The sequence below is a fragment of the Diplotaxodon limnothrissa genome, linkage group LG18, assembly GCF_057381915.1.
Source record: "Diplotaxodon limnothrissa isolate DT_005_m linkage group LG18, D_limnothrissa_male_GT1.1, whole genome shotgun sequence".
Taxonomy (NCBI): Eukaryota; Metazoa; Chordata; class Actinopteri; order Cichliformes; family Cichlidae; genus Diplotaxodon; species Diplotaxodon limnothrissa.
Window position 1 is genome coordinate 43,897,823 of NC_140613.1, and position 16,856 is coordinate 43,914,678.

Genomic DNA, 16,856 nt, shown 5'->3' on the forward strand with positions numbered 1-16,856 from the left:
GCTGAGTGAGCCCTCATCTGGGACTCTCCTCAGCTCTATCTGGGACAGTGGCGCGGCTGCCCCTCTGTTGGTCTTCCATGGTCTCTTGTGTTCTGGGGGCCTCTGGATGTCTGGAGCCTGGATCTCCTCCATACCTGCTTCATGCCCTGGAGGACGGGGCTGTGGCCCCCCCACACCCTCTAACAGATCATTACATGAAGGAACCTTTTAAAAACAAGCGCGTCCATGCTCACAGGTGTACACACGGGTGATCACACACACAAACTACACTCTTTTTGGCTCCTACCTCAAAGCACACTGTGCGCTGTCGATCCGGCACAATAATATTCAATATTTAGTATTTACTGTCATATTCACATAGATTATTGCGATCATGTTGTTTATTATATTGCTCTCTTTTTTTGCTGGTTTTCTCTTTTTTCTTTCTCAACAGGTGATCCAGGTGATTGATAGATGGATTTTTTGTCTGTTTGTTTTGTTGGTTTTTGTTTTTTGCCTTTTATCACCGTCCCTCTTCCCCACTGTTTTTCTTTCCCTCTTTCTTTCCCCCAGTCAAGTCTGTCCCGTGTGTAGCAAGTGAAAATAAATTAAAATAAACAATAAAAGCAAAGGTGAATCAAATAGACCAATACGGCAAGGCCGGGATGGTCCATTTGGTAAAGTAAATCCGTTGGGATCTTTCTTTGCCTTTAGACAATAATTCTGATGGCAGCCTCGCTTCTGTCAGTCTGTCCCAGGACAGCTGTGGGTACAACTGTAGCTGCCTCCACCAGTGTGTGAATGTGAGAGTGAATGAATAGTGGTATTGTAAAGCGCTTTGAGGGTCTCGAAAAGCGCTATAAAAATGCAATCCATTATTATTATTATTAAAAGAACCAAACGGGACAGGTGAAAAAAAATTGCTATCCGTGTGATGAATGTAGTGCAGACTCACAGACAAATGAAGGATAAATCAAAGACAGACTTTTATTTTGGAGGAAGAAGACAAGTGAGTAGAGACAGCTGGGACACGTCAGGAGGGACGAGTTAACATGAGACACACAAGACGAGGACTATCACAATAAAACAGGAAGTCTGGAGTCGGTGGGCGACTCTTGCTCGTGCTGCTGTTTGTGTGGGAACAGCTGTGGAATCACACTTCGTTTAATTATCTGACATAAATAAATGTAAACCGGTCTCATCCAGGAGATACTGGCAGCCTTTCAAAGGACAGAGATGCTTTTTATGCCTTAATTTAGGTTGTATGTGTACTTTACTGTATTTGAAATGACTGTACTAAAATGTAAATGTTTTCTTTTAATATGATTTTAATATGGTGCAGAAACACTGCAATTACTAAACAAATCGATAGCCACGGCACAGCTGATCTGTTTTATTCTTCAGAACAATGTTTGGTGTTTGTGCGTATGGGTTACAGTTACATCTGTAGGCTGAGACTCCACATGTATTGGAAACCAAAATATTCAGAAGGTGGAATATCATCTGAAAGTCACTCAGTTACCTCTGCATGAGACAGTGTCTCTCCTGGCTCCTCACTCCTCCTCCACAGCTCCTGGAACAGGAGGACCACGTAGACCACTCCCCCCACCACTGAAACACCTCCTCCTGGGAGAAAATATACAGGCCAGTGAGTAATGTGAAGTGGGACATTAAGGTCAGCCTGTAGCCATCAAACATTAAAATAATGACCGTTATTGTTGACACCACTGTTACGAAGAACGCAGATGTCGTCCTTAGCATTCACAGAAGTGGGCACCAAACAGTGGTCTGTGGACCTACTGACCAACCAAACGTTGACAATTAAAGGTCACCTTTTTAAACTTCTCACTAATCGCTGAAACACGACTGTGTAAAGTGTAATATTACACTAGTCAGGCCAATGCAAGCTGTTCATTAGGTCTATCGCAATATGAACAATGAGTTATTGAAGACAAAAGAATTGATTTAAACCAAATTATTGTTTACAGAAATGTACAAATTCAGATTTAAATGTGTTTTGCCTCTTATAGTAAATTATTTACGCTGAAAATATTTTGCAGGAGCTGGAAATGTCTGCAAGCACTTACTTCAGACTTACTTGAGATGTTTTTGTATCCAAGTATTATAGAAAAGTAACAATTTCAATGTCATCAGTTGTCTACCACTTTTTTGGAGTTCAGGCTGAAGAGGACAGCAGCCCAAGCTGAGATGCCTACTCCGTCCACCGGTCTCCTCAGACACTGAGTCCTGAGGATCTCCAACAAGAAACACCTTGTTAAGGAGCTGTGTAGTAGGGCTGGGCCATATCATACCGTTCACGGTAATACCGGTATAATGTTGAGCAACAATAAGAAAATGAAATATGGCGATAGAATATGGGTAAAACGCGCATGCGCAGTACCTTTGTTTTCATACCCACATGGAGGCGACGCAGAATGAGAAGAGTGAAAGCGGATCGTTGAATGAAACAGATGAACCTGAACTGGTTTGTAAAAATGCTGCAGCTTCACTGGTGTGGAACTGGTTTAGCTTTTGTCCGTCAGATACACAACAAAGCACTATTTTTGGTAGCGCATGCTAGCGGGCCGTCGTTATTACCGTGTTGTTTGGAAAATATGGCGCACTTAAAATCAATCCTTTGATTTTTCTGAAAGTCGACAGAGCCCCTTATAATCCCGTGTGCCTTATGTATGAACTCTGGTTGTGTTTACTGACCTCGAAACGATTTTATGTGCACGGCGCTCGAAAATCTGTCAAATGTTTCAGTACGACTTTGCTAAGCTACGAAGCCGCACCGCTTGATGGATTGTCGGAGCATTACGGCTATCGTAGGCGGAGCCTCGCGGAGTGATACGTACTGTGCTTCAACATAATATTACCGTACTGTGTGTGTTTAACCTCTTTTTAAGTGTTGTGGATATTATACATGGTTATTCTGAGGATATGTCGGCCAGTTTCCACTGGAAATGCCTTTTGGTTAAACTGTCAGCGAGGAATTTGCATTTGCACTGTTACATTTTTATATAACTTTAATGCAGATAAAAAACAGCTGCTTGTTTAAGTGGAAATACATTGATGGTTTTTATTGCACTAATAAAGTTGTGGAGTTGTAAAGTATTTTGTCTAGTGCAGGGGTCAGCAACCTTTATCACCCAAAGAGCCGTTTGGACCCAGTTTCCTCGCAAAAGAAAACACTGGGAGCCGCAAATACTTTGTGACATCTAAAATGAAGATAACACTGTATATATTGTTTTTTTACCTTTATGCTTTGTGTGAACAACTAAGGTGTGTTGCTTATGAAATCCATGAAGTGCTACAGAGAAAATTACATTTTATTTATGTAATGAACACATTTTGAACTCTTAAAGAAATATAAGAAAAGGAAAGCTGAACTAAAATGATCCAGCAAACAAAAACTGTTGTGAGCCCCCCTCATATCGCCTTTGAACTTTTGGAGCCTTGACCTGACTTTTAAAAAATAATTGGAAAAAAGCACTATGCTGCTGAAAAAAATGAAAAATAAATATTTGCAAAATTCTGCATAAATATTTATTTATTTACTTATATTTATTTTACATGGTAAATGTGTGTTGCGGGGCGTGGTCTGCAGCGCCGACTGTATGCGTACAGCAACCGTTTGTGAAAAGTGGTCAATAAAGAGAAGCTGTAAAGCGTGTTCATGCAAACATCGTCAGGTCTGCCGTGATATGTTTACAACGGGACTTCTGCTCCTGAACCTCTGCGCACAGCGTCTGCAGGTCGGGGCTGTACGAGTCACTTTCATCTTCACGCAGGACTGTAAGCTGTCATCTGTGAGGCATGAGCGTGTTTGTCTTTAACATAGTTCACGGTGGAGCTGCTGACATAATGTGGATCCGAAGATCCATAACTGGCCTACCTGGGGTTGAAAGTCTCGATAAATGCACGGCGTTTCGGCGGGTACACCGGCTTCCGCCAGTGTGACGCTTATTTTGAGCGACGAACAATAATAAAATATAATTTTATACTTCAATATCAAAATAATCTTCCAATTTAGAACTACAAGTTTAAAAAGAACTAACATAAATAAAATACACTTCAGCTAAATACTTGTAATTTATTTTCCCAAACCACGCGGAGCCGCAGTATAAGGACTAAAGAGCCGCAGGTTGCCGACCCCTGCTCTAGTGTCAATTATGTCGTCAGTTATATCGTTATTGCAAATTTTCAAATGTATATCGTGATAAATATTTTTGGTCATATCGCCCTGCTCTACTGTGTAGTGACTGTACTGTTAGCGCCTCCAGAACAGCTCAAGTTATTTTTGTGCCTCTATTCTGAGCGCAAATACAAATTTTTTGCAAGTGCACATGTTGGATTTTGAGAAGAAAATTATTTTCAGCGAAGAAAATTGATTGCTGCCTGCAAGAAATGTATTTCAGTATTTGCTATTATCCATACTCACACAATAACAGCCCCTCTCGCTCAGATCTCTGCTCTGTGCACGCTCAACTCTCTACACCATTATAAGTGTGCCACAAAACACGCTCCAAAATGTAGTTAAATCCATTTTCAGTTAGTATGTTGAATTATTCTATTTAAATTTTTTTTTTTTTTTTTAAATACCATTGTTGGTTTTAACCTAATTTAAACCAAACCACTCCACTGGATTTTTCTACACTCTGGACCATGTTTCCAGAATGCAGTAGCTAGCAAGCTGATTGGAGACTGTAACAGCCAATCAAAATTTTTGCATCCAAGTCTGTGATTGGTTGGTTTTGTGGCACACTTATAATGGTGTGCAGAGAGTTGAGCGTGCATGGAGCAGAGATGTTGAGAGCGACACACTGAGAGCAGGTCTGCAGATGTCTGTGAGCACACAGAGCAGAGATCTGAGTGAGAGTGGCTGTTATTGTGTGTGTGTGTGTGTGTGTGTGTGTGTGTGTGTGTGTGTGTGTGTGTGTGTGTGTGTGTGTGTGTGTGTGGATAATAGCAAACAGTGAAATACATTTCTTGCATGCAGCAATGAATTCTCTTCACTCAAAATCATTTTCTCTTCAAAATGCAACATTTGTGTTTCCAAAATGTTATGATGTGCGCTCAGAATAGAGGCACAGAAATAAAGCCATACCTTAACAGGTATTTGCTTGTATCCAAATCTTATTCTTTGTGTAACTATCCAGAGGTTGTGGTCATAGATGAGAGGAGATCTTCCAGTTAAGTATACCGTAGAGGAACTGGTAAACTTCTTCAGGCCTGGCCCTTTGTTCAGCACAACAGACCAGTCCACATCTCAGAACAGTCATCCAGTCCAATTCTTTATCTCCTCACACAATTTGTGAAGTAGTAACCAGATAGTTGCATTCCTCCATGGCATGAAGAGAAACCAAAAACATTAACTGTGTCACTTTTTGCCTTTTTCTGCAGTTCCAGTAGAGACACTAAAACCCAGCAATCAGTGAACTGAATAGACTAAAGCAATCAACAGAGAGCTGACATTTAAGGTGTTCATGGGTTGATTTGGTGCTCCTGTTGTATTGAGTCAAGAATAAGGTGAAATATTTTACTAATAACTGGTAAAATATTCCACCTTACAAGCTGCTGGGATGTACTGGTTTGACATTAGCAACTAAAACTTGAGCATAAACAATAATAGGAACACTCCTGTTTCAATCATCTGGTCTCTTTATGTAATAATGATAATAATCCATCAGTATTTTTACAACGTCTGATCAAATCCTGTTCTGTTAAACTTTGTAATTGTATATTATACAAACTCCACACTTCTGTTTCAAAGTAAAAGCGCTTCAAAAACACTTCACTTCTTAACAGGACTTACACCGTGACATTTTCAGGAACTTGTGGCAAACATAGATTTACCTTAATGGTATCTTGATAATGGTAATGGTACTTACAAACGTGTGCAGTGGTTTGTGTGTAAGTTTTGAAGACTCACATCATATTTAAGGTTTTGTAAGTGAGTGAGACGGAGTTGTTATTCAAACTTTTAGATAGTTGTATCCACAGAAAAAGAAAATGATCCGACTCCATAAGCTGAACTTAATTGTGTGTAAACGGCCAGTTTTTTTATTCAGGTTTGGATGAGTCTGCCTACAGTAGGGAGGTTGAACGTCTGGTGTCCTAGTGCAGCCACAACAACCTGGTGCTGAATGCCCAGAAGACAGTGGAGATTATTGTGGACTTCAGGAAGCACACAGCCCCACTCCCCCCCATCATCCTGACTGACACCCCCATCACCTCTGTGGACTCATTCCGCTTCCTGGGTACCACCATCACCCAGGACCTGAAGTGGGAGCCCACCATCGAGTCCATCCTCACCTCCTCCATCACCGTGTGGTACGCTGGAGCCACTATCAGGGACAAACAGAGACTGCAGCGTGTTGTGCGCTCTGCTGAGAAGGTGATTGGCTGCAGACTCCCATCTCTGCAGGACCTGTACACCTCCAGGACACTGGGGCGTGCAGCTCGGATCTCAGCTGACCCTTCTCACCCTGGACACAGTCTGTTTGACCTGCTCCCCTCAGGCAGGAGGCTCCGGTCCATTCGCACCAGAACCTCTCGCCATAAGAACAGTTTCTTCCCCTCTGCTGTTGGACACATGAACAATAACCGTATGACTGTTCCCACCACTAACACATGACCCTACGCTGTGTTCACTGCATCATTCCATGTTTGCACTGATCACCACCTGCACTCATGTATATATCATGTATATATCTATCTACTTAGCACTTTTAACTCTTATTCTTATTTTTATTTTCATGTCTATTTAAGCGTAATTTATGACAGTATGTTTGCACTGAAGCACCGCAGCAATTTCCTAATGTTGTAAACCTGCTCAACATTTGGCAATAAAACCCTTTCTGATTCTGATTCTGAAGCAGTTTTACATGTGCTCAAATTGCTATGTATTTATGTGTGGGTGCAAGCACATGCTTGTGAGTACACACCAATCACTGTACACGTCTGTAACCCTTTTGAGGCACATTTCTCTCCATATTTCTCGCCAGCATGTTAAAAATGCCCCCACCTGCAAAAATTCAGAGTCAGACTGAAATCTACATGACAACAGTTCTGCATGCAAAGAAACTCAAAAGACAGTGATCACCTTTTTGCCTGTCTGTTTCCCATTTTGACTTCCGTGTGATCGTAGATGGCTGTCATGCTGCCCCACCCTTACTTCACTTCTGTCCTAACAGACACAGACAGACAAATCATGCACAGACACAAACATGGAGAACATTAGGACGGCTTAAAGAAAAATAAAAGGAAAAAAATTTATATAAATTTAAACCTGCAACCAGTGATGACAGAGCCCTCGCACACCGCTGCACGTCTAGGCGCACTGCGGTTGAGCGTGCTGCAGGTGAACAGCATCGTGTGCTTATGCGGTTTTCTTTAGCTTGAGATGATAATTGGCTGTTGGGTTGTTTATGTAAGGATTGCCATCTATGCCCACTAGAGGGCGATAGAGATACTTACCCGTATGTAATGCTGATATATATCATGCATGAAACTATAAATGAAAATTTCATGTAGACTGGATGATGTCGCCATACTCAGACTCCCATCAAGCAGGTAAAGTTTGGGACAGACTGGTACAATGCCGATATACAATATACAGAACACAAATATATAAATATCAGGGGTGCAACGATACTCGTATCGATATTGAACCGTTCGATACAGTGCTTTCGGTTCGGTACGCATATGTATCGAACAATACAACATTTTTAATTTATTTTATCAACTTTCCTTCTGACGATGCTGTCTGTGTTGAGCGCTCAGTGGATCTGCGCTCGACAGTGCAGCCTAGGCGGAGTAGTCGAACGCAGATTCACTGAGCGCAGGGCAAGCTAGCGAGACAGAAGCTAAGCTCTCCTTGCAACATGGCAAACTGAACCTCCCCCACCCTCATTCATTGGCGTTTGGAACTATTTTGGTTTTCATGTGACGTATGACCCTGAAGGTAAGCGCGTCATGGACAAAAGTAAAATAGTGTGTCGCATGTGCCACGCAATGCTCAATTACATGGGTGGGAACTAGTGCGTTAGCGCAGTTAGCTCGTTAACGTGTTGGCCGTCCAGCCCCACGCACGGGGCGATCCGCGGTGGCTCGTTAACGGAGATTTGCCGTGTTGTGGCGTTAACGTCATTTCAGATTAACGATGACAGCACTAGTGGGAACACAACGAATATGACTGCACATTTACTCCGACATCATCCTCGTGCAAAGACAAGTGGAAGCAGACAAAACAACAAGCACCATGCTACAAACTTTACCCGAGTCATTTAGACAGCCGTTAGCACAGGATTCTCCTTATGGGGACCTGATATGTTTAACATGCTGCTGAGAATATAGCCCAGAAGAAGCGTATAGTATAGCTTTTATTTTGGAAAGAGCCATTTCTCTGTAATAAACTCAATTTACCAAAGATGAGCGATTTCTCGATCGATAGATTTTTTTTTTTTATTATTTTGTTGTTTCAGCAACATTAAATTTAAAAACTGTACTTTTGAGTTAAAATATATATTTATAATTTTAATAAATGACTAATTAAAAAAGCATGAACATTTTTTATATTGAAAAAATATCGAACCGTGACACCAAAGTATCGAACCGAACCGTGAATTTTGTGTATCGTTGCACCCCTAATATATATGTGTCATATGGTGAAAGGTCCAAGTTTGGCATGCTGCTACAACCACACCCTTACATGAAAACTCAAAAGCTTCACAATATAATGTCAACATCGTCTTAAGACTGTATTCACCAAAGATCATGATGATCTGATTAACAAAGTATTAGGCCTAAATATACTGTTATTAGTAATATTAGACTAGGAGATATTCCAGACAGTAAGAGATCTTGAAGTGTGAGACAAACAAGGATCTGGTATCCACGTGGCCAGACTCAGTTATAAACAGAGGGTCTGAATGTGAGGTGTGGTGAGGTTTTACTTTGTTTGAGAGAGAAGACGAGGCAGTCTTCGGAGACTGGGTGAAGGTCACTTATGCAGGGATAAAGATCTGAACTGAATTTGGTCGTCGTTGAGGTAAACTCTGAACAGCACATGAATCCAGGTAGCAGTGAGCATATCTGTAACGGAGCATGAAAATAACAGAAAGATCCGAAGTTAGAGGTAGACAGCATGAGGTCGAAGATGGATGGGAAGAGAAGTTTAAAGTTTAAAGAAGTTTAAAGTGGTAGTGAAATTAATAAAAATTGATTTCAGTCCAGGAGCAAGGCTGTTGATAATAACTTCTTGGAAAAGGCTCATGAGCTCTGCAATGCTGGGGTTTAGATCTCGAATGTTGTGGCCAAAAATCTAGGTACTTGCATCGGGACTGCCTCTGCATGAGGGCCGAGGCTCTGAACGACGAGACAGGGAGACAGCGGTGGAATGATAACGGATCTGTTCTGAGTAAGAACTGGTGGCTGACAGCTTCATGATGGAAGGGGAATTTCTTTGGCCTTTGTTAATTGGTCTACGGTGGCAAGGTTGTCTCAGTGGATGGGAATGGATCTTTTTGACCATTCATGGCTCCATAAAAAACCCGCACTGAATACTAGGTGCATTTTATAATAATCCCCAAATCTGGCAGAAAGAGCAGCATGTGTGTAGAGCTGAATATCCTCAGGGTAGGACAGCTGAACATGATAAAAGAAAGTGATTCCATTCCAGTTGGTGAGCAGAAGTTACCAGACTTGCCGTTCAGTTTCAGAAGATCTGTCCAGAGTGACTGTGTCAAGGAGAGATGGTTAAAAGCGCAGCTTGTGGATTTTTGCACAGGGCAAAGTTTAGGTGTCCTAACAGGTGAGCAGCTGCTATTTAGAAAGACAGGAAACAAGGACGTTTTGAAAAAGGAGATTAATTTGATTTAGTTTTTTTTAAATGGGTAAAGAAGCCTGGAACTGGATGATAACCCGTGAGTTGGAGGTGACGTGGAGGAGATATAATCAGGAAAACTTTACAAAGATGGACCAAATATTGCAGTTTATGGTTGTTGGAGAGAATCCAACATAGGCAATCATTCAAGTCTATATATTCTCAATGACGCCTTATACAACTTTTTTGTTCTAGACAGGCGTCCTATATCATCGTCCTGAGCGCATTAACTCAAAGTCAGAGTAAAGAGGGTGTTCACCGTCAGCAACAATAAACCGGACCTTCCTTAAACAGCCTGATGATACAGTTTATCCAATGAAGTTTGTTGCTGATTAATATTTTTCCAGCAGTTCTGACGATCCTGTTCAGTTTGTTCTTAATTGCCCGATACGTAAAGCTATTAACGACTTCTGGTGACTGACTTTAAAATAGAGCACTTTAAAGGAATTTAGTTACCCAAAGTGCTTTCCAGTTAGAAGACGGCGACAATAAAATACACAAACACATATCAAATAAAGAAGACAAAAAATACAAAACAGAAAAATAAAAACACAAAATGTACAATACATAAACATAAGTCTTAAAAAGGGTACAAAAGATTAAAATTGATGAAAAAACTGACTAAAACTACCTGGACGCTAACAGTAGTACTCACATTGAAATCCAAAGGCTTTTTTTTTTAACCTCCTATGACCTGGCGTCCACATATGTGGGCATCACATTTTGGGACATCTAGACCAAAATACTTAATTTTTCTCTACAAGGGCCTGATATCCACTCACGAGGACATTATACTGCCACTGTGCTATCAAAATTTGAAACAAATGTCCTCATATGTGGATCTCATTTTTCTCAAAAACAAAAATTAGGTAAAAAAAAAAAAAAGAATTGGTAATTCTTTGTTTTTACATTCTTTAGGTCCCAATCAACCCAAATAGCAAAGAAAAATTAAAAATGCATGCCATGAAAGAGTTTGGGTCTTTGGAGGTTAAACATGATTTAAAAACTGCAACTGCTGGGGCCAATCTAACAGGAACAACCCATTCCACAATCTGGGGACCAACAGTAAACTCTCAATCCACCCAGTGTTTCAGTCTCCACACAGGGACAGCAAGTATAATGAAGCACAAACATAATGAGGTACATTTAAAGTTTGCTGAACAACATTTAGACAAGCCTGGGAAAAACTGGGAGAGTAGAGTCTGGTCACATGAGACCAAAACTGACCTCTGGATGCCAGAATACACCCCATGTTTGGAGGTGAACGGCACTGCACCCCCAAAACACCAAATGGTGTGGGGCTGTTTTTCAGCATACAGCACTGTGATTCAAATAATTAAAGGATGAGTGGAAAAATGTCCTGAGAGTCTTGATAAAAACCTGCTGCCACCTACCAGGATGATGAAGATGAAACGAGGGGACAGTGATGCCAAACACAGCCAACAAACTCGGTTAGTTTCAGAGAGACAAACCAAAGCTGCTAGAATGACCCGGAACCTTCTGGACTGTGTGGCAGCACGGGTAAAATCACACCTGTCACTGTGACTAGTTTCTGCATACAGCAGGCGTATTGAAGCCAACAAACGCTTTTGTACGACGTATTGAATCCATTTCAGTAAACATGTTCGATACTGGTTCCCTCTGTCATTTCTCATCATTGCACATCATTTATGGACATCTATGGTTTGATTTTTTTTTCTTTTTAGCATGTGGGGATTGGATGGGTTGTTGACAACATCTATTGAAAATTTAATGTCAATAGCACTTTTATAAGTATAAAAATTGGTGATGTGTTCAATACTAATTTTACCCACTGTATATTACAGATATGTATTGCTGTCTGATACGGTTCATCCAAGAAATATATGCTGTAGTTTAACTGAGTGAAACCCATGCATCCCATTATTGTGTTCCTTAGCACCCATACAGTTTACGGATGCAACTTGCTGACCAAGTTTAAAACTTAATAAATATGAGACGATGGGATGGCCCAGACAGTATAAAAGAGGGATATGCAGCTTCTAGGCATGAAGAGTGAAGCCAACACACACGTGTCTTAAACTCACATTCTCTTTAGAAACCGCTCTCTGGTTGTATAGATGTCCATGGGAAAATGTCTCTCAGCCCTCTGTATCTATGACCTTTAGTAAACATTTTCCTGTTGAGTTTGTGGGTCCAGCTTGGGGTCATATTCCACAGAGCATTGAGTCCCTTTTTGTGAATAAGAGTAATTTTCTTATTATGACCATCTTTTATTTATAGTCAGAGGATCTGACTCAAAAAATAAATGCTCTGTATGGACCACAGCTGTTACTGAGAAACTACTGCATACTGTAAAATGCTCTAATTAAGTTTCCGTTAGTTACCTGTAGTTAGCCTAGTAAATGAACAAAGTTCAGACAAAAATAAAATTTTGAGATCTACTCTTGCAGCAAACCATCTGTTTGAATTAGACAGTAGTTCAAGAAGCTGATGTTTTTAGCCACACTGTGATAAACAAGCAGGAAAGCTGAATGGGGGAAGCGGCAGAACAGCCCAAACACTGAACCACCGAAGACAAAAGACGCTTTTTCATTTGGCTTCAAACATAAAGCACACATCATACAGGGCATGTTTGAACGTATATGACACCAGTTATTGCGGGAGAGCTTCAACAGCTAGTGTTACATCTGCTTTGATCATAAGCAACATTTAAGTCACTTCACTGCTGTCTGTTTGCCGTCTAATGTGAACAGTGTTGAGCAGTTTTATGGCTCTTTACAGTCCAACGCGGATACGTCGAGGGGAACCCTGACTTCCCCGGACTGGGGAAGACTTATCTTCCCATCCGCCTGTACGGGGAAGCTCGACGTCAGAGAGCGCATTGCCATGTTACTAATAAACCGACTCGGAGGATGGCATCAATTACGAACTTGATACGAAAACTGGTGATAAAACCGTGAATTACCAAGACCCCCTTCATAACGTCTGAACAGACACAGAATTGATCGGAATGAAGTGAACGGCGACGACCCGAGTTATTTACCTTAACGGGCCAGCTGTCCGTTAGCGGGAAAACCGGGAGATGAAGCAGGAGAATTGAGCAAACCGGGAGAGTTACGATTCCTTTAGCGAACATAGTCCATTCATGTCAGGGACCTACAACACTTCCCCTCCCTCCTCGTTACCTCCGGACCCTCCTCGCTCCTCTCCTTGTGCCCCACTTCGACCCCCCCCCCCCTTTGAAGTAGCTACGCCTTCTGCTCTCACTTGCACGCACGCATGTGCACACTCATCTGCTTGCCCGGATAGCACAACTCTTGACCGCTACATGACATGAAGGCAGGGGCGTTTCCATGAAATATAAGTCGGGGTGGCACAGGGAACCTAAAAAGCGAGGAAATGCAGATATCTGGTTTGGAATAATACAGTGTAACAATGTATCCAGAGGACCGTGGATGCACTATTCTGGGTTTTCTGCAAATTAAGCAGATAATTACCTTTTCTCTTTGACAGCTCTTCTCTCAGTTACAGCTGCTTTGGTGTTAATGAAATTAACAGGCGCACTACAGTGACAACCCCCAAAACAGGAGTGTGGGGGGCCATTGACAGTTTTTCCCTTCTCATCTTTTCTGACTGTTTTGTCACTAGTTATCCATTTGGTTATGGTCATTGTTGCTACTGGCTGCATTAGATGAGCCTCCAGAGGTTGCAAAAATAGTCCAACTCTGCCTGGATGGCGCATCAATATGTGCCGCTGACACAAGGCTTGTCTCTCATCACAGTCAAGAGCATAGGAGAAAATCCAGGAGACAGCCAGTTACTCCAGGAGAGCTGAACAGGGCAGTCAAAGGCTACGTTCACACTGCAGGCGAAAACGCATCAAATCCGATCATGGTGTGACAGTGTGAACGGCACAAATCCGATATTTTCAAATCCAACCTGGGTCACTTTCGTATGTGGTACCGAATCCGATACATATCTGATGTTCTAGAAAGCATCTGCTGTTTGATGGTCTTGTCGCATTAAATCCGTCTTTTATGTCACTGACACGAGACAAAACGCCAATTATCTCCGCCGGAGAAGCGCCCGATAAGACATCGTGAACGCTTCCTGGCCATCCAGTGTAGATGTTAGTGAAACTGTTTGGAAGACAACGTTGGAGAAACGTGAACATTTTATTTGTACTGTATAATCTGCAGATTCTGACAGAAATCTGCAGCTATCCTTTGAAGCACCGCTCCTCTAAGACAGCAATCAGGATCATTATTAGGCCAAATGTAATGTCCGTCAGTCAAACAATACTGTTTGCTCTGGGTCCAAACAGAGCGCGTTCTGTGTGATGCCTTCTTTTGCACATGCGGCCGCTTTGAAGGTTCACACTAGAGCGCGTTTGCTGTCACTTTTTATTTGTCGTGTGAACAAGCAGACAAAAAAATTGGATTTGATCAAACAATTGGAATTGAGCATTAAGACCTGCAGTGTGAACGTAGCCAAAGGTCCTTACCTCATCAGCAGGACCTTCCTGCTTCCTTGTGCAAGGAGAAACAGAACCAGCACTCCCAGTCCTACAAAATTACCTCCAGCAGGCACTGGCATGAATGTCTCTGACCAAACAATGTGGCAGACATAGAAGGGTCTGCAGAAGCTGTGGAGAACAACCTGCTGCCTGTAATATCATTCAGAATGACTGGTTTGATGGTGGGTCGGTGATGCTCTGGGGAGGCCATGGAGAGACGCAGAGCTCTACAGGCTAGCACGCTGACTGCTATTAGCTATTGTGATCTCTACTTTCAAGATTAGGTTTCAAACTTTCCTTTTTGCTAAAGCATATAGTTAGGGCTGGACCAGGTGACCCTGAATCCTCCCTTAGTTATTCTGCAATAGGTGTAGGCTGCCGGGGGATTCCCATGATGCACTGGGTGTTTCTTCTTCACTCACTATGTGTTAACAGACCTCTCTGCATTGAATCATATCTGTTATTAACCTCTGTCTCTCTTCCACAGCATGTCTTTATCCTGTCTTCCTTCTCTCACCCCAACCGGTCACAGCAGAGGGCCCCGCCCCTCCCTGAGCCTGGTTCTGTTGGAGGTTTCTTCCTGTTAAAAGGGAGTTTTTCCTTCCCACTGTCGCCAAAGTGCTTGTTGGGGTTTTCTCTGTATGTATTACTGTAGGGTCTAGCTTACAATATAAAGCACCTTGAGGTGACTGTTGTTGTGATTTGGCGCTGTATAAATAACACTGAATTGAAGAAAATGTCTGACGCTGTTGGCCTGAAGCAGAGTCCTACCAGGTCTCCAACAGAAACTGTGATGTCCTGCAGCACAGACAACAGTGTAGGTAATTTTCTCCTTCATTCACAGCAAAGGTTTCCATGTGTCCTGCCCCCTGAGCACTCTATCCAAGCTGCACGTAAACCAAACGGTTCTGACGGTGCATGTGAAGTGGACTATTGGATGATTTTACATAGTTTGACTTTACATAATTGGTCCCTGTTGTTTTCCAGCGCTCGTGCTTAAAAGGGCTTCTTTATGGTTATTTATTACTTTTTAATGTGTAATGAAGGTCTTCTTCATTGCTTGGCTAGATTAACATACATGAGTAATCATGACATTTGTGTAAAAGATGACAGTCATAGAAGAAGTCTGACGTGTTTTTATTGGTTATTTGTCTTCAGGTTTTTCTTGTTGGCAGTCCTTCAGTGAGTGCTGGTTAATGTCTGCCTAGGTGGGAAATATTACTTTAATATTTACCTGATGTGCATATAGGTAGGAGGGCCAAATTATATCCTAACTGAGTATTCTGGTGACAAGATTGTGTCTCACGTACATTTTCTCCCTGCAGAAAATCCCTGCAGTTTTTAGTTTGGTTTAGCACGTAACCCCAGATGAGGTTATGGTCGAGGGCCAGTTAGCAACAGCGCACTGACATCAGAGGCTGCTGGAACCATGTCCCACCACTGGGCTGCATCGCTTTATTATGTGTTATGGTTTGGCATTGTTAATGTTGGTGAATAAACACATGGTCGGTTTACAGCTCATCTCTGCCTCAAGCCTCCTGTTTTAGCCCCCTAACATGCTTACAATTAGCGATGCTCTTCTTGGCTGTCTTTTAGCATCTCTGTGATCATTTTGTTCCTACTTGTCAACATTTTGGTGTCATTTTGCACTTTTTCCCCTCGTTTTTTTTAATCATCTGAAATAGATCCGCCTCAAGGCATGTCCTGATATCCTGACATCCACGACTCATGCCACATCTAAGGTTGTGTGTGGTCATAAAATACACAGTGTGTGGATGTTGAAAGTCCCCATAGCTCATGCAAATCGGTGTTAACCAGTCCATTCACTGATACCACACATAAGAATGGGTACAAACAGCACAACTAGTGCCTTATTTTCTCAGTGTTCCTCAAAGGTGTAGTTTGTGTATTTTATATCTACATATTATTTTTTCTAATATTTACTTTAGTTATCTGAAACAATAATTAAAAACCATTCAATTACTCTCCTTACTTTTTCTTGTCTTTTCACAGTTCCTATCAGTCTCTTTCTCTTCGTACCAGCTGGGTGTGGCCAATCCCTCTAACACCATACACTATGTGTGAGAAAGCAAAAGACGTATTATGCAATATATCACAACTTATACAGTCATTTCAACCTGCTTCACACTAAAGCATAGTAATTTAAAAGGTATTTAAACAATTATTTTATTAACATAGACATGAGCATAGTTCCCATACTGGCAAACTGCCCTGCAAATCAGTGACAGGCTAACCTCGAGCACTGATGTCCTCTAGTGGCAGTGATTAAAAACTACGTTCCAGTACAATAATTAAAGACTCTGATGTGTGGCTGACTGTGAAGCAGACAGAAAAATGCATCCTTATCAGAGTGTTTCTGTCTGACTTTGTGTGTATTTCTGATCATTTGGTGTAAAAATACCACCCCCGGACAGACCGAGGGTTTCCCTAACACAATACCCTCATTTCTTCCATAGCGTCTCATCATCA

At 41.8% G+C, this 16,856-nt stretch overlaps 1 protein-coding gene across 1 annotated transcript in view; it reads right to left on the reverse strand.

Moving 5' to 3' along the window:
• Window positions 1–12,986, reverse strand: part of LOC146614356 (ADAMTS-like protein 2) — a 43,794-nt gene extending 30,808 nt beyond the window's left edge. The window contains exons 1-3 of the mRNA XM_085378123.1: window positions 12,894–12,986; window positions 7,088–7,171; window positions 1,502–1,605 (exon numbers count right to left, since the gene is read on the reverse strand). Coding sequence (XP_085234249.1) covers window positions 1,502–1,605; window positions 7,088–7,171; window positions 12,894–12,986 — 281 coding nt within the window. The remainder of the gene's footprint in view (window positions 1–1,501; window positions 1,606–7,087; window positions 7,172–12,893) is intronic.
• Between the last annotated feature and the right edge of the window lie 3,870 nt (window positions 12,987–16,856).